This window comes from Ursus arctos, unplaced genomic scaffold (assembly GCF_023065955.2).
Source record: "Ursus arctos isolate Adak ecotype North America unplaced genomic scaffold, UrsArc2.0 scaffold_37, whole genome shotgun sequence".
NCBI lineage: Eukaryota > Metazoa > Chordata > Mammalia > Carnivora > Ursidae > Ursus > Ursus arctos.
The window spans coordinates 24,028,531-24,053,881 of record NW_026623053.1 but is presented as its reverse complement, the minus strand read 5'-3'; the positions used below and the strand labels follow the sequence as shown (position 1 = coordinate 24,053,881).

General features: G+C 35.5%; 1 protein-coding gene across 6 annotated transcripts in view; it reads right to left on the bottom strand.

Moving 5' to 3' along the window:
* Window positions 1-6,283: 6,283 nt before the first annotated feature.
* The window catches only part of TOGARAM1 (TOG array regulator of axonemal microtubules 1), a 69,544-nt gene continuing 50,476 nt past the window's right edge, over window positions 6,284-25,351 (bottom strand). For 4 of the 6 annotated variants that reach the window (XM_026513653.4, XM_026513655.4, XM_026513654.4 and 1 more), the window contains 9 exons: window positions 24,607-24,712; window positions 23,596-23,831; window positions 23,038-23,196; window positions 19,975-20,101; window positions 18,423-18,541; window positions 12,768-12,957; window positions 10,921-11,140; window positions 8,504-8,590; window positions 6,284-7,890 (listed from right to left, as the gene is read on the bottom strand). In XM_026513653.4, the coding sequence (XP_026369438.1) occupies window positions 7,637-7,890; window positions 8,504-8,590; window positions 10,921-11,140; window positions 12,768-12,957; window positions 18,423-18,541; window positions 19,975-20,101; window positions 23,038-23,196; window positions 23,596-23,831; window positions 24,607-24,712 (1,498 nt within the window). In that variant the 3' untranslated portion in view covers window positions 6,284-7,636. Of the gene's footprint in view, window positions 7,891-8,503; window positions 8,591-10,920; window positions 11,141-12,767; window positions 12,958-18,422; window positions 18,542-19,974; window positions 20,102-22,721; window positions 22,841-23,037; window positions 23,197-23,595; window positions 23,832-24,606; window positions 24,713-25,351 lie in introns of those variants that run through there. The other 2 variants (XM_044389476.3, XM_026513657.4) reach the window with 2 other exon arrangements.

Below are 25,351 nucleotides of genomic sequence, written 5' to 3'. Positions count from 1 at the left end.
CAAGGTTCCTGAGTTCACCCACCACATGTAAACTCTGTTGAAGGTTCGTAGTATCACAATTGGGTTGCGAGTACCTCCTTTGGAATCTGACTCAAGAAACATTTCTCTGCAGGATGATGTTTCCTGTCCACAACACTGTTAATCATAAATCCCCTCAATAGCATCTTTGCTTCCAAATATCAAAATCAGAAGTGCATGGCTGGCTCAGCTGGAGGAGCCTTTGACTCTTTAACTCAGGGTAGTGAGTTTGAGCCCCAATTTGGATGTAGAGATTATTTAACTGAATAAATAAACCCTTAAAAAAATCAGTCTTCTCAATTATCATATGGTTTCACTCATTTATGGAACATAAGAAGTAGGAAGATCGGTAGGAGAAGAAAGGGATAAAGAAAGGGGGGGTAATCAGAAGGGGGAATGAAGCATGAGAGACTATGGACTCTGAAAAATAAACTGAGGGCTTCAGAGGGGAGGGGGTGGGGGAATGGGATAGGCTGGTGATGAGTAGTAAGGAGGGCACGTTTTGCATGGTGCACTGGGTGTTATACGCAACTAATGAATCATGGAACTCTACATCAAAACCCAGGGATGTACTGTATGGTGACTAACATAATAAAAAAATATTATTATTTTAAAAAAAAGAAAAAATCAGTCTTCTTACTGACTGCATTTCACTTTCATCAGACTGCATGTAGTTGCAGCTTTCCCTTTCCATTGCTTCTCCTACTATTGAAGCTAACTTTTGGATTCTCAGTGCAGCTATGCTTTTCACTGGTTTCATCAGCAAGTTTTAGATGTTTACTATGGGAAGGAAAGTTAAGGGAGTAATCTATTGGCTCTCAGTGCCACGCCTTCTTCACTCTTTTTCTGGTTCTTCCAATCTTTCCTAAACTTATTTCAAATTCTTCGTAAGTAAATAAGATTAGCTCTGAGATCCCATCCCCCTCCTATAGCCGTTTTACAAAAATCTATCTAGTTCTTCATCTTTATTCACTGCAGATTCATTGCTTCCCTTTGGTTTTCTACATCTTACCTTTCCAGACAGTGCTCTTGCTCCCACTCCCCTACTTGAAAATCTCCACTAGTTTTCCTCCATAAATCTCTTGCCTTTATGGCATCTGCTATTTGGAGGACCCAGACTAACACAAAACCTACCCAACGTAAATGTGAAATTTAGTGCAATGTGTTTTCTCCTAATTGATTCCATTACCTTCCATATGTCAGTGACTTATGAAGTGGACATTTTTTGTTTTAGCATATGAAACCCCTCCCTCCATTTGGGACATCTCCTCTTGTTGAAGTAGAGAGCCTACGTCCCACTGCAGAAGGTGAAACTACCTGATACTTACTTTCCTAGTCCCCCTCCACCACCACCACCACCACCACACACACACACACTCACACTCTTAGAGATATGAACACACAGCTCATAGGCCAACATTTAATGTGGCAGTGTGTGGTATCAGTGGCGTGATGTGGTGGCTCTCTTTTGTAATCCTAGCAGGCTAACGGACCAGCCCTGCAATGCAGACTAGCTCTGCAACGTAAGGTGGACATTCTTATCAGCTAGCTAGCCTCCCAGTCTCATAAAACTCTGTGACACCAGATCTTTTTTTATAAACCTTTCTTCTGTTTAAAATAGGCACATATAGTTAGTTAGCTAGTTAGTTAGTTGTATTTGCTGATAAATAAGAATTGTGAAACAAGTTCCAGGAAGGGTTGCAGATAACAAGCCCTCAGGGAAGTAGAAACAAGTTGGATTAGTCCTAACCAGGGCTGAGAAACCAGTAAAAATCCAGCTGGTATCAATAGAAGTCCTTCCGGTGTTTATGGAACACAGTGCATACAATCACGTATGGTACAAAATGATTAACTGTAGTCATCTAGAATGATATGCCCATAGAAGGCAAAGCTTAGGGAAGAAGCTAACCTGTGGAAGTTTCACCTTGCATGAAAAGGCCAATTTTTCTTATTTCCCATTCCTAACACTTATCATTTTTTCTAAACTTAGAATCAGATTTCAGCATATTCTGGAGGCCAATTACAACATCAAACTTGAATAGCAAGACAGTTGAAACTTTACAAATTTATGTTGACAAAAATATGGAGAATACATGAGAAAATTCATTGAGTGCTAGACTGAGGAGGAAATGATTTTAGACTAAATATATATATGAAATATTTATATATTGTGTATATATTTGAAATATTACATATTAACACACACACACACATATGTATGTATAAATGCAATATGCTAGCTTAAACAGCCAGGAACGGTTCTAACAGTTTGTTCTGTAGGAGTGTTGGCATGAATTATTCATCAACAACTTTCCACTCACCTATAACTATGTATCCTAAGAGTGCCAGGTGCACTCCCTTCACCAAGATTTAAGAAATACACAGGTAAAGGGAGAGTCAGCATCTTTGGAAAGTACTATACTCTCCAACCTAACAATTTTTCAACTTCCAAGTGGTACAAGAGTGATAAAGCACACGGCCCCTGGATCACGAGGGTAAACAACCAATACACTTAAAATCATTCTGTACCCGTACAACCATTCTGTTTTTCACTTTCAGTACGGTATTCAATAAATTTCATGAGATATTTAACACTTTATTATAAAATAGGCTTTGTGTTAGATGATTTTGCCCAACTATAGGCTGATGTAAGTGTTCTGAGCATGTTTGACTCGGCTAAGCTGTGATGTTTGGTAGGTTAGGTGTATTAAATGCATTTTTTTCTCTTTTTAAAGATTGTATTCATTTATTTGACAGAGAGAGAAGCACACTCCCCACTGAGCAGGGAGCCCGATGTGGGCTCCATCCCAGGACCCCAGGATCATGACCTGAGCTGAAGGCAGACACTTAACCTACTGAGCCACCAAGGTGCCCCTAAATGCATTTTCAGCTTACAACATTTTTTTTTAATGATTTTTTATTATATTGTGTTAGTCACCATACAGTACATCCCCGGATTCCAATTCAGCTTACAACATTTTCAATTTACAGTGGGTTTATTGGGACATATCAGCATCGTAAGTCAAGGAAGACTGTACAGTGGTTGTTCTCCATGGCTGGGGATACTACAGTAGAATCTTCTGTTGATATAGGTACCATGATTTCAGTGGTGATACAAAGATTCCTAGATGGCAGATAATTATTACTGGCAAATAAGCATGATAAGGATGGGGTGCCTGGGTGGCTCAGTTGTTAAGCGTCTCCTTTCGGCTCAGGGCATGATCCCGGCAGTCTGGGATTGAGCCCAGCATCAGGCTCCTCCGCTGGGAGCCTGCTTCTTCCTCTCCCACCCCCCCTTCTTATGTTCCCTCTCTCGCTGGCTGTCTCTCTCTCTGTCAAATAAATAAATAAAATCTTAAAAAAAAAAAAAAGCAGCATAAGTAAGGTTAATAGGGAGCAGGGCCTTGTGGTAACTGAATGGTTTGACCAGCAGGGATATTTAGCAGTATCTAATTGATCATGGGACCAAAACAGATGAGTAAAATACTAAGTAAATACTTGGTTGTTTTTGTATTTTTAAAAACCCTCTAGTGAAAGGAATTACAATCTCTCACCTAGTTCCCGTACCCCTTGAAGTAAGAGAAGGACAAGAAACCTTTAAGGATTCTACAGTAATATCGCTATAAAAATCCCTCCTATTCCCTTAAAGAGATCTATGGCTACTTATCAAGGTAACTTCACACAGGGTTTAAAAATGTGCTTTTCAGAATTTACTGGACACTGAATCTGAATTAACACCAGTTCCCAGGGGTATAGAGTGTCATTATGGCTCATCAGACAGAATGGGGGCTTACAGAATATGGCAGATTCTGTAGGTAATTTAAATTACAATAAGTTGAAAGTCTGAAGAGAATCTGAAAATAAAGATAATGTGAAGAGAAAAAATATGGCAACAAAGAGACAGTAGTGAATATTAGTATTAAGGGAAGTAGAAATAACTAGAAGAGAGATGACAAAGGGAAGCAAGATATTGTAAAGAGCTTAAGGCTTTGATTTAGAAAGCATGGATTTGGAACCCAGTTTTATTATTACTTACCAAACCTTATGTATATTCTGAGTTATTGTGGGGTCCAAAATTAAAATGGGATTATGTATAAGAAAACATTTGTAAACCTCAAATTTTCTACAAAGATAACTTATTCCCAGGAGCAAATAAAAAAGATGAGCACAAACCCTAGAGAAATCTTTAGTGCTAGGATAAGTTGAGCTTACTTATTTCATTGCTAGTTAGGGGGTTGAATACGTCAAACAAAGGCAAAATCAATAATTAAGTACTATATTATCATTAATGATTTGTGGTTTCATAATGAGTAATGTAAAAGAGAACCTAAACTCTTAATTCACAATTATTATTTCATTTCCTAGTCTCAATAGTAGAGGAAGATAATAGAGATTATAGTTGAAAGAGATATGATTGAGCCACCCTACAGTATCTATAAAATTTACTAATTTAATTCACTACTAAAAAATATTCACGCTAGGGGCGCCTGGGTGGCACAGCGGTTGGGCGTCTGCCTTTGGCTCAGGGTGTGGTCCTGGCGTTGCGGGATCGAGCCCCACATCAGGCTTCTCTGCTGTGAGCCTGCTTCTTCCTCTCCCACTCCCCCTGCTTGTTTTCCCTCTCTCACTGGCTGTCTCTATCTCTGTCGAATGAATAAATAAAATCTTAAAAAAAAAATATTCACGCTAAAAAAAAGTTTAACATGTTGGTGTATATAATTTCAGTTCTATTTCCTGTATGCATATATATTTGATAGAGACACTGTATTTTGTAGTCAGGCTTTTTTCCTTTAACACACTATGAATATTGCCCTGTGATTACTTAACATTTTTAATGACTATATGATATGGATTCCATTGGGTAAATATGCCATTTAAATTTTTTTATTTTTTAGTTGCACTACTGATAGGGATAAACTTTTATAATTATCACTGCTTGTAAAAAACCTTCCTTCATTCCAATTTATTCAGGCTTTCAGCTCCCTTGGTTCTTTTTTTTTTTTTTTTTTAAGATTTTATTTATTTGAGAGAAAGAGAGAGCACAAGCAAAGGGTATGGCAGGCAGAGGGAGAAGCACGCTGAGCAAGGAGCCGATGTGGGGCTCAATCCCAGGGGACCCCAGGATCAGGACCCAAGCAGAAGGCAGACGCTTAACCGACTGAGCCACCCAGGTGTCCCTCCTTTATTTCTTTCAATCAGTGATCAGTCTCCAATTCTTTGTTGACTTTTTGGTTGATAACAATTCTTGGTAACAGAGTGCTAGACTTCTGAGTGCTCAATATCAGTAAGTTACTAAAACAGAGGAACACTTTCAGGCTTGGGACTCTGTTACATAATGAATTTTTTTTATAATAAAGGCACAGACATTATGTAAAATCCTCACATTAATAGTAGTGATTATATTTACTGTATTTTTTCGTTTTTTTTTTTTTTTTAAGATTTTATTTATTTATTTCAGAAGGAAAAAGCAGAAGAGTAGGGGGGAGGCGCAGAGGGAGAGGAAGAAGGGGACTCCCAGCTAAACAGGGAGACTGATGCAGGGCTCAATCCCAGGACCCACAGAGATCATGACCTGAGGCAAAGACAGACACTTAAACAACTGGAGCCACCCAGGTGCCCCTTTACTGTACTTTTTCAATGCAAAATTCATAGTATATACATTTTTTAAAAAGGGATAATTAAGCTTATAAAGTAATGATCTTCTGCCTTTGAAATTTAAAATTTACCTTCCATATACTCAACAATCAATCAATGCAAATTTAGTAGGCACATTTGCAATGACACAAGGATAATGGTCAAAATTAATAAAACTTGGAATCTGTAACTATTGCTTCAATGGTGCATATATCATTAAGGGTTAAAGCAAAATTTAATGATGATTTCAGATTTACAACTGAGGTCAAAAGAGTCTAAACCAGGTGCTGACATACTATGCCAGAGGTCTGTTTTTGTTTGACCTGAGCTAAGAATGTAGTTTACATTTTTAAAAGTTTGTAAAAAAAAAAAAAAAAAAAAAAAGAAAGAAAAAAAACCCCAAAGAAGATGCCACAATCTATCTGTAGCTTACAAAGCCAAAAATATTTACTTTTTGGTCTTTTACAGAAAGTTTGCCAACTTCAGACCTAAACTATAGAAACATAATAAAATCCGTTTAGAAGGAAAGATAAAGCATTTAAAAGGCATGTATGTAACTATGAATATGTTACAGTACCTACAAACAGAAAAAGTAACCAAGTCTTTACGTTCCATTCAGCTTAGCTTCAAATTGTTGTAAAACCTCTTTTATTCCTCAGCAGTCATGGAGTAATACAAAGAATCACAACTTAAAATGAAGCCAAATACAGTAGAAAACCAGTTAGTGACACAAGAAATGAAAAAGAATGAGAATAGTTCACAATTGTAATAAAGTGATCACTGAGTAAACTACGACACAGAACCATAGATTTTTAGAACAAGATAGAACCTTAAAAATCACCTAGTCCAGCCCTCACATTTTAGAGATGGGAACACTGAGACCTAGACCTGGCAAGTGACTAGCCCAAGGTCACATGGCTAATTTCCTCTAAAGCTAGAATAACCCAGGTCTATTGTTAGGTCAATAGAGATAGGTCAATATTATATCAAGTATAGCAAGTGAAAGTGATAGGTCGATACTATAATACATATATTTTTTATTTTAACATATTTGGAAGGTGGAAAAATAGGACACCTCTCACACATCTACAGAAATAAATCGTTTTATTTTTATAACATTCCTTTTCTTTTTATGATGCATACAGTACTTATAGCCCAAGAATTCTGAGAAAAGCTATAGAAGACCTGGCACTATTTTTGAGAATTACACAACTGGGCAGCAAAATAACACCTTTATAAATGTTGGGACATATAGAAATAAAATTTAGTGTTTTCACACAAAAATAGGGAAGTTACATTCAACACGTTTTCCTTAACGTGCATTTAAAATGTTTAAGTGTTTTCTAAAACTTTGGTCATCATGCTTCATTATAACTTGCTAAATTTCACAATTATGTAGATGATTTAACCCAAACGGTAAGCAAATATATCACATTAATGCAGCAGCAAAAGCAAGCTAATACTGCACAATCATATTAGCAGACTGATTTCAGAAATACATGTTTTTCACAAATAGCACACAAAAGTTAGTTTGTGATAACATAGTTCAATAACTTTTCTTTCATTTCATAAAATAAGGCTGAGTAATGAGACATAGCAGAACATGATTACATAATAAAAAGTATATTTTTAATTACAAATCTAATTGTACATATAGGGCAATGAATTGTGGTTTCTATAGAATAGTGCAAATGAGCAGGACTTTCCTCAAAAAATAATATAATTGGATTCATTCCATGTACCTCAGATTTCATGAATGTTAGGTTATATCAATTATTTTAGGGTTTTGTGTGATGGGTGCAAGTGGTAGGGTTGATACAGGGCAGATGTGTACTCATTGGCTGCAAATACAAACAGCCATTGACTTAATTTACCAGATGAGAAGTGCAGGCACTGAAAATGTAACTTTAAAAAAGCTCCATTTGTCATCATGTAAACAATTTTCTTCACCATACTATATTTCATCAAAGATTCATAAATCATTTCATATTGTCATATCGAGCAATTCTTCTAAACTCTTTTTGATATGTGGTGGTTGAGATGCAGCCTGATTTAACAGATTCTGACCCATTTGTGCAAAAAGTGCTTTTGATAATTTAGCTGTGGCTGTTCGTATATTTCCTCCAGCTCCAGGCAAAGAGCCACTATTTGTCATGTTACCCAAGAGATGCCATAAAACAACCAACACTTTCTGTTCTGTGGCATGGGGCTTCCTTTGATGAAGTTCCATAACAATATCTGAAACATAAAAATGTAGTAAATAGTGAGGTTTTTATTCAAGTTTGGCTAATTAAAAAGCATACAAAATATACTAAGCTTCTTCCCTATGCCATTTGTCCTAAAATGTCAAGCTTTTTAAAGAAAATTAAGGTCAGAAACTTTCCTCCCAGAGAATGGAATCTTTAAGTATTAAAATTCTATATATGACAGCTTAGTTCAGGCAAAAGTAGTAAACACAGGAATTAAAGCCAAAATCCATCTCAGTGTTTTCCAAATGTAGTTAAATAAAAACATACATTTTTAACTCACTGACCTTTTATCAAACACATAATTTGAAACAGTTTCCCAAGTGCACCAAATTGACTTTAATGTCTTTTTATTTTTTCTGTATTATTTCTACTGATAAGAAGACTAAATACTTACTGGGAAAAAAAGGCTAAAATTCTTTTAAAAAAATTTGGGGGGGTAAAAGTCTTAAAAGGTTCTCATGTGGATGATTATGCAATTTATTTTTACATTATGGGTAATGATATTGAATTTGGTAGTTATCTCAAAATTAAATTGAAATGTCTATCAGTTTATCCTTAGTTAATAAAATATTTCTTTAAAATAGCAATTAAAAAATACTTACCAGCAAGCTTTTCAGTCATATCCTGTTTTGCTTTTCCATTTAAAAACTGAGCTTTTGTACAAAATGGCTGCAGAAGCAAGTAATTGTCTAAACAAAAAAGAGTAATACAGACATATAAGGAATTATGAGATCTTATTTTCCATTACATAGAACTGAAAGGAAAATATATTCATGCAAATGAATGCAATTATGTTGAAAAGATTTTTAAATCTATGCAATCGCTACTTAACATTATCTATAAAACCTTAATAGAATAATATTCTTATAGCAAATAAGAAATAAAAATACCTCTGTATTAAAAGAGCTATCATATGGTATAAAAAAGCAAAAGAATTGCCCATCTCCCAAGCATCTTATTCCAAAAAATAGAATATAGGTTTATCAAATACAAACAAAAACAGAAAAAAAATTGTTTTGAGGGTAGTATTTATCTTTACTGATTTTTTCAAAGTTTTACTTTTGTAATAATTATAGATTCAAAGATGTTGCAAAGGTCCTGGGTACCTTTCACCAAAGGTTACATCTTACAAAATTATAGTACACATCAAAACAAGGAATCTGACATTTATAAATACATGTGCATAGTTCTAATCTAAATCATTCACCTATTTGTTGATTTTTGGAGTTTTTTTTTATAAGCTCTCCACCCAAGTGGAGCTTGAACTCATGACCCCAAGATCAAAAGTCACATGCTCTACTGAATGAGCCGGCCCCTACCTGTGTATAGTTCTATGTCACTTTATCACATGTGTAGATTTGTGAAACGATCACTGCAATTAACATACAGAAATACTCTATCACCACAAAGATCTCCCTAGTCACATCCAGCCCCTCCAACCTAGCTGCCCCTTAACCCTGATAACCATTAACCTGTTTTCCATCTCCATAAATTTTATCATTTTGAGAGGGTTATACAAATGGAATCCTACAGCATGTGATCTTTTGGGACTGCCTTTTTTCACTCAGCATAATGCCCTTTAGATTCATCCAAATTGTTGTGTGTATCCATAATACTAATTTATTACTAAGTGTTCTATGGCATGGATGTTATCACAAATTTTTTCATGATTAACCCACTGAATTACATTTAGGTTGTCTGCAGTTTTTGGCTATTGCAAATAAAGCTGCTATGAACAATGGTGTACCGGTTTTTGGATAGAAGTGAGTTTTCATTTCTCTGGAATAAATGCCTAACGATACAACTGAAGGGTTAATATGATAAGTGTAGTTTAGTTTTTCTGAGAAACTGCCAAACTGTTTTCTACAGTGGCTACACCATTTTATTTACATTCTCACCAGCAATACAGCAAAAATTCAGTTTCTCTGAAATCTTATTAGCATTGGTGTTGTCACTCTTTTTAATCTTAGCTGTCCTGATACTTGCTATAAACTGAATGTCTGTGTCCTCCAAAATTCGTATGTTGAAATCCAATCCCCATTGTTATGGCATTTGGAGGTGAGACCTTTGGGAGGTGATTAGGTCATGAAGGTGGAGCCCTTATGAATGGGATTAGTGCTCTTTTATAAAAGATGCTCCAAAAAGCTCCTGTGCCCCTTCCATCATGTGACATCACAAACAGAAGATGGGAAAGACACCAAATCTGTTGGCACCTTGACCTTGAAATCTCCAGCCTCCGGAACTATGAGAAATAAATGTTTGTTTTTACGCCATTCAGTCTGCAGTAGTTTATTGTAGCAGCCCTAACAGAGTAACATATTTGTATAATGATCACGGTCTTAACTTGAATTTTACATTTCCCTAATGACTAGGGATGTTGAACAGCTTTTCATGTGTTTATCTGCCATCCATATATTCTCTTCAGCAAAATGTTTCTTCATGTCCTTTGTCCATTTTCTAATTGGATTGTTTATTTTAATGTTCAGTTTTGAGAGTTTTTATATACTCTGAGTTCTTCCTCATATATGTGGTTTGCAAACACTTTCTCCCAATCTGTAGTATGTCTCTTTATGTACTTAATAGGGTCTTTTGTGAGCAAATGTTTTTAATTTTGATGAAGTCTAATTTATCAACTTTTATGGATCACGCTTTTAGTGTCATGCTAACAACTCCACCAAACGAACTCTTTCTATGTCTATCTATGTAATCAGGTCCTAACTATTTCTACCTATGTAATCCTTACACGTTTTATAGTTAAGTTTTACATTTATTTGCATCAGATGTGAGACTGAGGTAGAAAAAGAGAACTGAAAAGTCAAAAATAAGGGAAGGTAAAGTCAATTTAATGGGACAGTATTTAATCTCTAAAAATAATTTAAAATACTACTGAGAATATCACAACATTAAATGACAAATATTGACTATGATTGCAACATTATAAAAAAAGCATAATGCATAGAACCAGGAAGTACAAAAGTAAAGTCAAAATAATTTCAGTGCCAAAGTAAAGATTTCTTACCTACATGCTGACTCAGTGCCTGAACAACATTTGTGGCGGCAGCATAGATGCCTGGATTCTTAGAATTCAGATTGTTATCTACTATCGCTGGAATTAGCATGTTGATTATAGGAGATAAGTTGTCTCTAAGCAAAGGAATCATTTTGTGCATTGTTTCTAGAGCCACCAGATTTACTTTACTATTGGAATCATGAAGTCGAGATTTAAAAGCATCAAAGATCTGAAAACAAATTGGTAAATTATTTAAGGTGAAATAATGTTTATAGCTATTTAAATTCTTTTTGGCATTCTATACTGTTTATCCTATTAAAACACTGTTTAAAAACATACATACAACATCTTATTTAAGCTGAACTTAGATAATAGGAAATTTTATAAAAGTTTGGGTGTTAAATCTAAGTCTCAAACCTTCTTATAGCAAAAAGACAAGTCTTCAAAGATCACCCAAAAAGACATACTAATAAATTAAGGTTGATATCTGCTTAGTAGGAAGATGACTGGCTTACTGTAAATGTGATAAAAATGCTATTTTTTGGCAAGTTGGCTTAGCTAACTCTAAGAACTCAAGGAAAGTTTCTATTTTTATCACTATTCATAACTGAATTAGACACATACGTTTTACCATAGAGATCTGATTTAGTTTCAGTTTAAGTGTCTTATGAGAATTTTATATGCAATTTCTGATCTAAATTTTTATTTAGATCTTAACCTGATTACTTTAACAACTATTAACCTGATTACTTTAACAACTATTCCTCTTATTTAGAATTCTTAACTTTCATAAGCTTAAGGTATATTAAGGGAATGATAAGCAAATCTTTAGTCACATCAAGTGAGTAAAGAGCTATTCTGTGAGGCTTAAAAAAATATGTGTGTGTGTATATATATATATATATATATATATATATATATATATATATCACATAAAAACTATGAAAGTTAATATATATACAGAAAATTTTTCACGGTAAGAACAGTCTTCCCAAGAGATAGATAGATTTATTTATTTATTTATTTAAAGATTTTATTTATTTATTTGACAGAGAGAGGCAGCCAGCGAGAGAGGGAACACAAGCAGGAGGAAGGGGAGGGAAGAAGCAGGCCCCCAGCGGAGGAGCCTGATGAGGGACTCGATCCCAGAACGCTGGGATCACGCCCTGAGCCAAAGGCAGACGCTTAACGACTGAGCCATCCAGGCGCTCCCCAAGAGATTTATTTTTACTCAAAATTAAGAGACAGCACTACTGGAATTAAGAGTAGTTATGGTATGTTGGCCAAGTTTAATGCACATAAATACAAATTTAAAATGGAATTTAGTTAATAAATTACTAATGGAATTAACTGAACTAACTCCGAAGAAGCAAAAATTATCTGTGCTCATTTATTACTATTTCCTTTTCTACTGCTTGTTATCTTCCTAAGGGTTGGTATATAAATTAGTATATAAATTAGTACATACAAGATTTCTAATCTACATATAAAAATTTTAATATCTACTCTTAAGTAATATCAGAGCTCTGAAATGCCCTGGTTCTTAAAATACTTATTGATTTGCTCAACATATATTCACTGAATGTCAGGTTCTAAGAGCTCTGAGAATACAGAGCTTTCAAGAAGTTACCACTTAATGGGAGAATTCAGAAAAATAAGAAGCTATTTTTAAATTTTTCCCAACTACTTTGATTTGTTCCAGAATGCTTTTAACACAGCAAAACCTAAGCAATCCATTCTTCTCACTAAGTGTAACATTTTAAAACAATATATGTAAGGTACTTTTGGGCAATTTCTTATACTAATGAGGTGTTAGCTACATATTGAAAATGAAAATTAATTTGACAGTTCATTACCTTCACAATGTTTCCAACAACAAGCTCTTGATTGTTTTCAGTATCTGATAAAAGCTGCTTAATCCCATTAATGCGATCACGGAAGTCTTTTGCATTTAATAAGCTGGTTATGACTTTAATGTATTCAGCACTTTCTAAGGAATTGCGGGGAATTGATTTTCTGGTGATGTCACGAATTTCAGTTACTTCTCTAAAGTTAAAGAAAGGTAAATTTAATTTCATTATTAATTTCCTATAAGAAACAGAAACATAATAAATAGTTCTTATTACACATTTATTTTTCAAAAATTCACAAAGTGATCTAACCCATAGCCAGAATACCTGTGTTGGGGGTCCCTAAAATCTCCCCTGAGTTTGGTGATTTGCAAGGACGACTCACAGGATTCAGCATGTAGTTTTACTCACAGCTAAGATTTATTACAGAAGGTTACAAAGCAAAATCAGCAAAGGAAAAAAGTGCAGGGGTCAAAGTCTGGTTGAAACTAGATATAAGCTTCCAAGGGTCCTTTCCCAGTGGAGTCACACAGGACAAATTTAATTACTCCAGTAACAACCCATGACAACACATGTGAAATGCTGTCTACCAATGAACCTTATTAGAAACTCAATGCTCAGGCTTTTTTTTTTTTTTTTTAAAGATTATTTATTCATTTGAGAGAGAGAGAGCACATGCAATAGGGAGAGTGAGAGAGAATCTGAAGCAGATTCTGCACTTAGTGCAGAGCCTGACACAGGACTCGATCCACAATTGTAAGATCATGACCTGAGATAAAAGCAAGAGTCAGATGCCTAACCAACTGAGCCACCTAGGCACCCTTCAATGCTCAGGGTTTTTACTGGGTGTTGGTCATGATTGGCCCTCTGTCTAGGATATACTGAAATTCTAGGCTCCCAGAAGGAAAGCAGCTCTTTAGCATAAACCACATCGTTTGCCCAAATAACTGTAGTATAGTAAACTACTCTTATCAGTTAAGGAACAGTGGCAATCCTCCTTAAATCGTAGTTCCCAGATGCCAACCAAGGGCTCACCTTGTAAGTAGGACTTTCCAAAAATAGTAGTTTCAGTCCTCCTATGTTAACTCAAAATATCCATGTGATTTTGCATGAGAAAACTAGAATCTTGACACCAGAAGGGCTTACTATTTCAATGACTTACTATTACTAGCATCTTGTTTTTTTATTGCTATAAAGGGGCGAGTCAATATAGCAGATGAATGATCCCTTTGAAACTAAAGTGTCATACAAACTGACTGGTCTTTTTTTTTTTTTTTTTTAAGATTTTCATTTATTTATTTGAGAGAGAGAGCACGAGCAGAGGGGAGAGGCAGAGCGAGAGAGAGAGAGAGAGAAGCAGGCTCCCTGCTGTGGGGCTCGATCCCAAGACCCTGAGATCATGACCTGAGCCAAAGGCAGATGCTTAACCAACTGAGCCACCCAGACAACCCCAAATTGACAGGTCTTAAAGACAATGGTAAGAATTGCCAGTCACCATTTCTCTGACTACCAGTATTAAAAATGGTGCCGAAGTTGTTTTAAGAGCACTGATAAATGAACGACTCAGAATCATCCTAAAAGTAGACACAGGATGATGATCTAGAATGCAGATCTTAGATGCATTCGTTATTTTTAATTTGCTTAAATAAATTGATCTGAGGCTAATTTGTGAAATGATTAATTCTGTATGAGAAAAAGAGGACTCAATTTATATTTAAACTGAGAAGTATATAATACATAAAAGGTGAATAAATGAAAAGAGTAAAAAAGAACACCTCAAGAAGCCATCTAATTACTGAAACTTGTGTTCAAAGATGGCTTTTTTGTTATTTAAAACAAAATGGATTTGATAGTACAATAACAGTGAATATACCTTAGGGTATACACAAAAAACAGACGAGCACGCACATACACACACACCTCAATCAATCAATTCAAAAGAAGGCAGAACAAGAGACTAATTTTAGACATAAAGACACCTGTAGATAGAAAGTGAGGAGACAGAGAAACATTTATTATGCAAATGGACATCAAAAGAAAGCCAGAGTAGCGATACTTATGTCAGACAAACTAGATTTTAAACTGAAGACTGTAACAAGAGATGAAGGGCACTATTATCATAATAAAGGGGGCTATCCAAAGAGAAGATCTAGCAATTGTAAATATTTATGGCCCCAACTAGGGAGCATCCAAACATATAAAACAATTAATAACAAATATAAAGGAACTCATTGATAATAATATAATAATAGTAGGAGACTTTAACAGCCCACTTACAACAATGAACAGATCATCTAAACAGAAAATTAACAAGGAAACAATGGCTTTGAATGACACACTGGACCAGAGGGACTTAACACATACATTCAGAACATTTCATCCTAAAGCAGAATATACATTCAAGTGCACATGGGACATTCCCCAGAATAGATCACATACTAGGTCATAAATCAGGCCCAAATAAGCATAAGTAGACTGAGATCATACTGTGCGTATTTTCCTACCACAATGCTATGAAACTTGAAGTCAGCCACAAGAAAAAATTTGGAATGACCACAAATACATGGAGGTTAAACAACATGCTACTGAACATGAATGGGTCACCAGGAAATCAAAGAAGAAGTAAGAAAAATACATGGAAACAAATGAAAATGAAAATAGAATGGTCCAAAACCTTTGGGATGCAGCAAAAGCAGTCATAAGAGGGAAGTATATAGCAATACAGGCCTACCTCAAGAAGCAAGAAAAATCTCAAACAACCTCACTTTACACCTAAAGGAGCTATAAAAAGAACAACAAAGCCTAAAGCCAGCAGAAGGCAAATAATAAAGATTAGAACAGAAATAAATAGTATAGAAACTAAAAAACAATAGAACACAACAATGAAAGCAGCAGTGGTTCTCAGAAAAAATTAACAAAATTGGTAAACCCTTAGCCAGACTGATTAAAAAAAAAGACCCAAATAAATAAAATCATGAATGAAAGAGGAAAGATCACAACCAACACCAAAGAAATACAAACTGTTATCTTTTATAAATATTTTATTTATTTGAGAGAGAGAGAGGGAGAGAGAAGCAGACTTCCCGCTGAGCAGAGCCCGATGCGGGGCTCAATCCAAGGACCCTGAGCTAAAGTCAGTTGCTCAACCAACTGAGCCACCCAGGCACCCCAGAAATACAAACAATTAAGAGAATATTATATGCCACCAAGTCAGGCAATCTGGAAGAAACAGATGCATTCTTAGAAACATTTAAACTACCAAAACTGAAACAGGAAGAAATAGTAAATTTGAACAGACTCATAACCAGCAAGGAAATAGAATCAGTAATCAAAAATCTTCCATGATACAAACTTCAGGGCTACATGGCTTCACAAGAGAATTCTACCAAACATTTAAGGAAGAGTGAATACCTATTCTTCTCAAACTATTCCAAAAAATAGAAAAGGAAGGAAAACTTCCAAATTCATTCTATGAGACCAGCATTATCCTGATTCCAAAACCAAACAAAGTCTCCACTAAAAAAGAGAACTACAGGTCATTATTTCTCATGAACATGGATGCAAAAATTCTCAACAAAATACTAGCAACTTGAAACCAACAGTACATTAAAGAATCATTCACCAGGATCAAGTGGGATTTATTCCTGGGCTGCAAGGATGGTTCAATATTCACAAATCAATCAATGTGATACACCACATTACTAAAAGAAAGGAAGATGCAGAAAAGGCATCTGACAAAGTACAGCATAGATTCATGATAAAAACCCTCAAGAAAGTAGGTTTATTTATTTATTTATTTTTAAGATTTTTATTTATTTATTTGACAGAGAGAGACAGCCAGCAAGAGAGGGAACACAAGCAGGGGGGAGTGGGAGAGGAAGAAGCAGGCTCCTAGTGGAGAAGCCTGATGTGGGGCTCGATCCCAGAATGCTGGGATCACGCCCTGAGCGGAAGGCAGACGCTTAACAACTGTGCCACCCAGGCAGTCCAAGAAAGTAGGTTTAGAGGGAAACATACCTCAACATAATAAAGGCCATATATGAAAAACCCACAGCTAAAATCATTCTCAATGGAGAAAAACTGAGAGCTTTTTCCTCTATGGTCAGGAACAAGACAGGGCTGTCTGCTCTCACCACTGTTATTTAGCATAGTACTGGAAGTCCTAGCCTCAGCAATCAGACAACAAAAAGAAATAAAAGGCAGCCGAATCGGCAAGGAAGAAGTCAAACTTTCACTATTTGCAGATGACATGATATTTTATATAGAAAACCAAAAAAAAAAATCCACAAGAAGTTGCCAACTGATAGATGAACTCAGTAAAGTTGCAGGATATAAAATTAACGTACAGAAATCTGTTGCATTTCTATATACCAATAATGAACAGCAGAAAGAGAAATTAAGAAAACAATCGCATTTACAATTGAACCAAAAACTAGAAGATACCTAGGACTAAACCTAACCAAAGAGGTAAAAGATCTGTACTCTAAAAACTATAAAACACCTAAGAAAGAAATCAAAGATGACACAAAGAAATAGAAAAACATTCCATGCTCATGGATTAGAAGAACTAAGATTGTTAAAATGTCTATACTACCTAAAGCAATTTATACGTTTAATGCAAATCCTATCAAAATACCAACAGCATTTTTCACAGAGCTAGAACAACCCACCCACCCTACAATTTGTATGGAACCACAGAAGACCCTGAATAGCCAAAACAACCTTGAAAAAGAAAAGCAAAGCTGGAGGCATTATGATTCTGGACTTCAAGTTATATTATAAAGCTGTAGTGATCAAAACAGTATGGTATTTGCACAAAAACCAACGCATAGATCAATGGAACAGAACAGAAAACCCAGAAATAAACCCACAACTATATGGTCAACTAATCTTCGACAAAGCAGGAAAGAATATCCCATGCAAAAAGATGGTGTGTTCAATAACTGGTGTTGAAAAAACTAGGCAGCAACATGCAAAAGAATGAAATTGGACCTTTCTTTCTTTCTTTCTTTCTTTCTTTCTTTCTTTCTTTCTTTCTTTCTTTCTTTCTTTCAGATTTTTATTTATTTATTTGGCAGAGAGAGACAGAGAGAGAAAGCACAAGCAGGGGGAGCAGCAGGCAGAGGGAAAGGGAGAAGCAGGCTCCCTGGTGAGCAGACAGCCCGACATGGGGCTTAATCCCAGGACCCTGGGATCATGACCTGTGCAGAAGGCAGACTCTTAACTGACTGAGCCACCCAGGCACCCCCCAAAAATATATTTTTAAAAATTATATAATCAGGCTATTACATATTAAATAGTGTAAACAGGTTACACAATTATATATATAATTATATTTATAAAAATTTTAAGAGTAGTCTTTTCTGGTTGGTGGTACTATGGATGATTGGTTAATTCTTCTTCAAATGTTTGGATTTTCTAAAGTTTTTTTTTTTTCACTAAAGCTTTAATAATGTTTAGTGCATGTAAAAGCCAGTTGCTGTGAATATATAATTGCCTTATTAAATATAATTACCTCACACTTTCTAAGTCCCTACCAACTTTTAAAACTCCATTAAGTTTTGACAAATACTCCTGGGATAGTTCATAAAAACATCCAAATGAGACTACTGTCACTTGGGAGTAACTTCTCTAACGATGTGGACTATTGAATGATCCTACCTTTCAGCTGAATTGAAAGCATCTCTAGAAACAGATGATGACCTTGTATTTCCAAGAGTGCCAGTATGAGATCGTCTTCCTTTTGCTGAAGGAGTATCTAGTGGTATCTCTCCTAAGCCCTTTAAGTAATATAAAGAAAGGCAGTGTAATAAAAAAGTCTTAAAACCAGTTAAGTGAAATAATTTATACAATGCAATTTTCATAGAAGTCATTATTGATCTTTTTATAAGTGAACACATCTTAATAATCAGCTATGGTTATGCTTTAAAGGGTATCAATACATAAAATACCTTCTAATTAGTAGTAACTTAACCAAATATGTGACCAACTAATAGGAAATTATATTAGCTGGGTAAAACTTTAAAATTTTAAAATTAATATGCTATATTTTATAACTACTCTTTTTTTTTTTTTTGAAAGATTTTATTTATTTGACAGAGAGAGAGAGCCAGCGAGAGAGGGAACACAAGCAGGGGGAGCGGGAGAGGAAGAAGCAGGCTTCCAGGAAAGGAGCCTGACGTGGGGCTCGATCCCGGGATTCCGGGATCACGCCCTGAGCCGAAGGCAGACGCTTAACGACTGCGCCACCCAGGCGCCCCTATAACTACTCTTCTTAAACCTTAAAATCTATAGAGAAAATATGAACACATTACATAGATAATGAATTCCTATGCTACAGCAGGGTGAGAATAAACACTTAGATAAGAACTATTTAAAAATACTTGTACTTGAAATGACTCACAAATACAACCTGCCTCAGTTCAGTAAGATAATTCTTTACATGGTGATTTTAATTATTTCTATATGAAGTAAGCTAAAATTTTTAAGATCAATAAGCAGGAAAAAATGCTCTAAAATGTATATTGCCATACATCTTCGAAAAATTGTCCTTTCATAAATGAATCCTTTATCCAAGATTATCAGTAACATAAATTACCATAGAAAAATTCTACATTATTAAATTAAACATATTTTTGCAAAAAAAAATGTAAGTGGATTACTTTTTATAAGATACTTTTCACATTTTATTTTACTTGATATTCCCTCAGTCACTCATTTCAGATATGTCTGAATCCCCATTATCTACCAGGATTAAATAAAACACAGGCTCCCCATTCCAATCAATGTTCTGCAGTGTGATAGGAACTCTACTAGTGGAATATGCAAGGTAAATAAAGCAGGGACCAAGCATGATGAACATCACTATCCTTATTCTATAAAAATAAAGAATTCAGGTTAAAGAAATGAGGTGATGTACCTAACATTATATAATTGACTAATTCTCCAACCCAAGTCTTGAATTAAATCCAAGTCTTGTAACTCCAATAAACCACACTATATTCTACCAAATACCAAGCTTCTGTTCAATAAACACTTACTGACACTCCAAATGTCTACTGCAGTTGTTTTTCAACTGCAGTTGTTGAAATGCTACTGCAGCTATATTCTGAATGGTTAACAGAGAAATAATCAAAGAAGTAATTACTTCTACCTTTAGTTTCCTGGTACTTTGCTTTTAAAGATGTTTACAAATTAAAGTTTTTCCACATACCTTTTGCCGTAAGCTTTTAACAGATTCCTTAATATATGGCAAATCTTTGGATGGGACATATTTTTCAAGCATTTTATCAAAGTTTGGATGACACATCATAAGGAAAAGCATCTTTCGACCATAGTACCTATGGACATTTGAGAAATATGCAAATAAGTTTATATACCTTAACAAACTCAGTGTCTGTCCCTTAGATGCAATTTTTTTTTTCAATAGAAAAAACCTGTCAATAACAAGATTGTCATCCCTATTTTAAACAAGCTCCTGAAATGTAGTTATACTAACTGAACTGGAGTATAGCATTCTCCTGTCCCTCACCTTTAGAAAACACTATAGCTTCCAATCTTCAAATCTCTTTTTGGAGAGCCAAATGTTTGAATTCTATTTTTCAGGCACCCTTGGGTCCATATCAAGGCTGGTATTTGGCAGAACTGTGAGTTAGGAGAAGTCTGTCTTTATCCTTGGGTCCCTTGCTCATTGGGCAAGAGGTTGCTGGTGAGAGGTGTTCTGACCTAAGTCAACCTTCCCTAGGTTCTGTATTTCCTATATTTCTTACCCTCGCTCTTTTTGTTCTCCCTGCCTAAACTTACCTGGGTTCCAATTCTTCAAAAACCTATTCTTTGCTACCTAAAACATACCCAAAGTCAGTTGATAAATCATAGATGATATATAATGAATGTGTAATACTCTCCAAACTAATTTTTTATGGTAGTATATAAATTTTAAAATAATTCTTTTTTTTTAAAAAAAATAATTCTCTTTAGGATAAAACCTTAAGCCAAGATATCATTCTGATAGAACCATATCATAGAAATGTGTACTGGAGATATTTTTGGATAGAGGGGTCTTATAGTACCTTATAATTATACCATATTACTATTCTTCAAAGAGGCTTGGTCCTAAAATTAATTACAGCTATGCTTTTTCCTACAACTTGGAATATATGGGACTAGGAAGAACCAGAGAAGGCAAGTCTTGGGGGGTAAGGGGAGGGTAGAGAACGATCTCAGGAATATGTGTATCAACCAGGCCCCTTTGATTGTTAACAAAATTATAGAAAGGGAGGTAGTATTAGAAAATTAAAATTACTGTTCTCTCCTCCGAATCAGAATAAGGTTACACCTTGATAAGTAGTTCCTAATCAGTTATAGTTTTGAAGATGATTATAACTTTTAGCCCAGAACATTAAGGGCTGTAGTTCCATCACAGGCCTTAATGATATGAGAATGGCTAAAACAAACAAGTAAACAAGCAATAGGGGCACTAAATGTGAGGAATAGTAAAACTGGAAAGTTGTAACCATTTTATAATTTTAAAACTTCAAATAAGAAATCGAGAAATGACAAATGGAGTAGAAGAATTACCGTGTCATTTAGGAAAGGTTAAGACGTACACACAACAACCATTATGAATCTTTTTCTGTTCCTAACTAGTTTATTATGATCCAAAGCCTCCTAAATTGTTTTGAACTTTACTGTGGCATACATAACTTCCAAAACGGCTCCCCATAGATGTCCCGCTCTAATACCTACAATTTGTAAATATGAGATATAACTTCCAGGATTATGTCATGTTATGTTATATGGTAGAGCTGACTCTAAGATACGGAAATTTTCTGGGTGGACCTAATCTAATCATACAGGCCCTTAAAAGGAGAGAACTTTCTATGGCTGGTAGCAGAAGAGGAATTAGAGCTTCTACGCACAACGGGGATTCAACATACTGTTGCTGGCTTGAAGATGGAGAGGGCTGCACAAGAAGGAATTTGGGTGACTTTAAGAAGCTGAGAGAGGACCCTGGTTGACAACCAGCAAAGAAACAGAGACCTAAGTCCTATAACTACAAGGAACTGAATTTGGCCAACAACCAAAATGAATTTGGAAGCAGATTCCTCTACAGAACCTCTAGATAAGAGCTCAGCATTATCATTACCTTGATTTCAACCCTGGGAGACACCAAGCAGAGAAAGCAGTTGAGTCATGAAAGACTTCTAACTTAAAGAACAGTAAGCTAAAAAAGTCTGTGTTGCCTTAAACCACTATGTTTGTGGTAATTTGTTACACAGCAACAGAAAAGGAATACATTGACTTTCTATATTAGCTTCTGGTCCAATGATTTCCATAAGATTAACTCCAGTTACCTAAAGTCATGGATACCTCTGTCTTAAAATGCTAATAATTTTATATCCTTCTTCACTTTAGTCTCTATGAATTCAGGACCCCCCCTCCCACTTTTAATCTATCTTCTTATGTAACTGCCATAAATTTTTAGGTTTTTGTAATGGACATTATCAATCACCTAGTCCCACCTTCCTAATTTTACATACGAGGAAACCTAGGCTAACAGATATTAAGGAATTTGCTTAAGGGCAAAAGTGACTGGGGCTAGGAGTTGAACCTAGGTTCTTGACTATATCCAAAATTTCTGTCGTCGATACAGCGAGGGGCACCTGGCTGGGTCAGTTGATGGAGCATGTGACTCTTGTTCTTGGGGTTGTGAGTTCGAGCACCACGTTGGGCACAGAGTTTACTTAAAAAATAAAGTTACCAATACAGTAATGTATCATAGAACTGTTCTTCAAGTACAGCAATAGGAAATTTATGGGATTTTCTAAGTGTAGCTATCTCATGTTTCAGGACACAATATGTTACCCATTTTGCTTCCTGTATTTTTCATGTGCACCTATTTCCTTGATTTCACCTGATTGCTTGGAAAATATATCATTTCCCCTAAATGCATTACCTTACATTTGCCCACAATGAAGTTCTTCTGCCACTTTTCTGCCCAATCATACAGTCTTGTGCCGTTTTCATGCAGTTCATCCCTGTGACATGGCATCTCACTACCCAGAAGTATGTAGTGTCATCTGTAAATTTGGAGAATTCACTGTGCACTCCCTCAAGATCATTTACAAACCGATTAAATAAGTCCATCCCCCAGCACCAATCCCTGGGGACCCCCCTTGTCCATTTAGAAAAAATGTTTATTCTTTTTTAACCTTTGCTGCCTACTTTTAAGCCCTTATCTGAACAGATTCAGCAAATATTACTAGCAGCTATTCACCTGGTTTCTTGTGAACTGTCCTGAGCAAACTTGGCAGCAGCTGGTAATATGCGGTCGGCCATATCCTTTGTTCCAGATAAAATACGCTCTGGTTCCATAAATTCCACCACATCTGATAAGTGCTGGGCTGTACATCTTCTTACTGCAATGTGTAAATGGCTACAAGGGAACAGGATCAGTTGAAACAAAGCTGATGTATGAACTACTTGCCAAAGAGATACCTTTAAAGTTAGATGATTAAACTACTCCTAACCCTCAACAATCATCGTTGGAAGCTAAAACAACAAATTACATTAGTTACCCATCCCCAAGAAGTTAAAAACAAAATAAAACTCATAATCACTGACATTTATTTAGTTCCAGATCTAGGAATATGTGTAAAGTTACTAGAATAACAATATTATTATTCCTTAAATGTTCATATGATGTTTATCAAATAAGAATTATTTGTTTTTTGACTGAAATAATATTGAGGTTTGCTTGTGTTTTCCCTATATCCTAGACAGCAAACAATTGCATTTTTAGTTTAAGGACATATCAAAATTATTTGAATATTACCTTTGTCCTCCATTGATAAGAGAAACAATTGCACGTGCAGGAGTTACATTACTGACCATAGCTCTCAGTGCTTTGTCAACATCTTCTCTTATAAATGTATTTGATTCTCCAGCCTTGTGCAACAAAACTTTTACTGTAGTATCTAGTTCTTGATCCATGCTCTTTTTCAGGTAAGTGAAAAGATCACTTAAACAGACCACAGCAGCACGAGAAACTCCAGAGCGTAAATTTTTCACCTAAAAAAAATTTCCAAAATATACATTCTGCTGATATTCTAAAAGAAAATCAGTAATAAAACCTTTGAAACCAAATTTACTATTAAAGTAACATGTTTTATTTTATTTATTTATTTATTTATTAAAAGATTTTTATTTTTATTTATTCGACAGAGATAGAGACAGCCAGCGAGAGAGGGAACAAAAGCAGGGGGAGTGGGAGAGGGAGAAGCAGGCTCTCAGCGGAGGAGCCCAATGTGGGGCTCGATCCCATCATGCCGGGATCACGCCCTGAGCCGGAGGCAGACGCTTAACCACTGTGCCACCCAGGCGCCCCTAAAGTAAAATGTTTTAATACGCATTATCTTATGTCCTAAAAATGAACATTTAATAAAAATTTTTAAAAGTTGCAAAGTAAGGTATGAGCTACCTTTTTGGAGCTACTTTTAACTACATACAAGCCTACTTATATCATTTAGTACACAGGTATTCTTTCTTTCTTTCTCTTTCTTTCCTTCTTTTTTTGAGAGAAAGCAAGCACAGGACGGGGGTGAGAGGGACGGAAGGAAAGAAAGAATCTTAAGCAAGCTTAACCCTCAGTGTGGAGCCCCATGCAGGGCTCAATCTCACAACCCTGAGAGATCATGACCTGAGCCAAAATCAGGAGTTGGATGCTCAACTGACTGAGCCACCCAGACTGCCCCAGTACAGAGGTATTTTTTAAAGGTCAAATAAACGTGGCGTATTTTTCTTTGTTATCCAAACAATCCTTAACTCAGCTGAAAAATAAGTTTACCTCTTGAACTACCGCAAAATTTGTTTCATGCAACTTTGTGTTCAATATTTCAGAATGAAAAGCAGCTAAGCACCTAATAAAATTCAGTCCTTCAATTTTCTTCTCCCTATGGGAAAAAGAAACAAATGACAAAATCACTTATTAAATGGGGCTCAACTGGAACAGGATCTCAGATGTCTTCTTTTGTGCGTATAAAATACTGCCAATGAGATCTTGCTTCTTATCCCATATCATTTAGGAATTTCAAATAAAAAATATGTAAAATTTTATTTGCTCCAATAGTTCTCTTTCATGATTCAAAAGATCTTTTAAGAGCTAAATACCACTTACAGTCACACTAAGTTCATGCTTTGTAAACAGAAAGGAATATTTCCTCCCTAGTGATAGAATGCCATATTCTTTCTAGGGAACAGAAGGAAAAGGAATGGCAGAAAAAAAGGTGAGGGAAGCAATAAAACAAAAATGGAAGGAGAAAAGTAACTACCTTATTGGTGAATATATAATCCAACAGCAGAAAACCACCAACAGATGGTTCTGTAATTTGTATTTTTCTGTCATTCTCTGACCTAATGAGCCAGATGAAAGGTAGGTGGATACTAATAAGAGAGTGGGATTCAAGTGGGTTTTAGACATAACATTTCCAACATGATGATTTTCATCTTATAGGTTTGAAAACCATGAGCCAAAATGAGTTTCCCCAGTAATATTGTAATATTTCCTTAGGTAATATTGATGGCAGTCATTT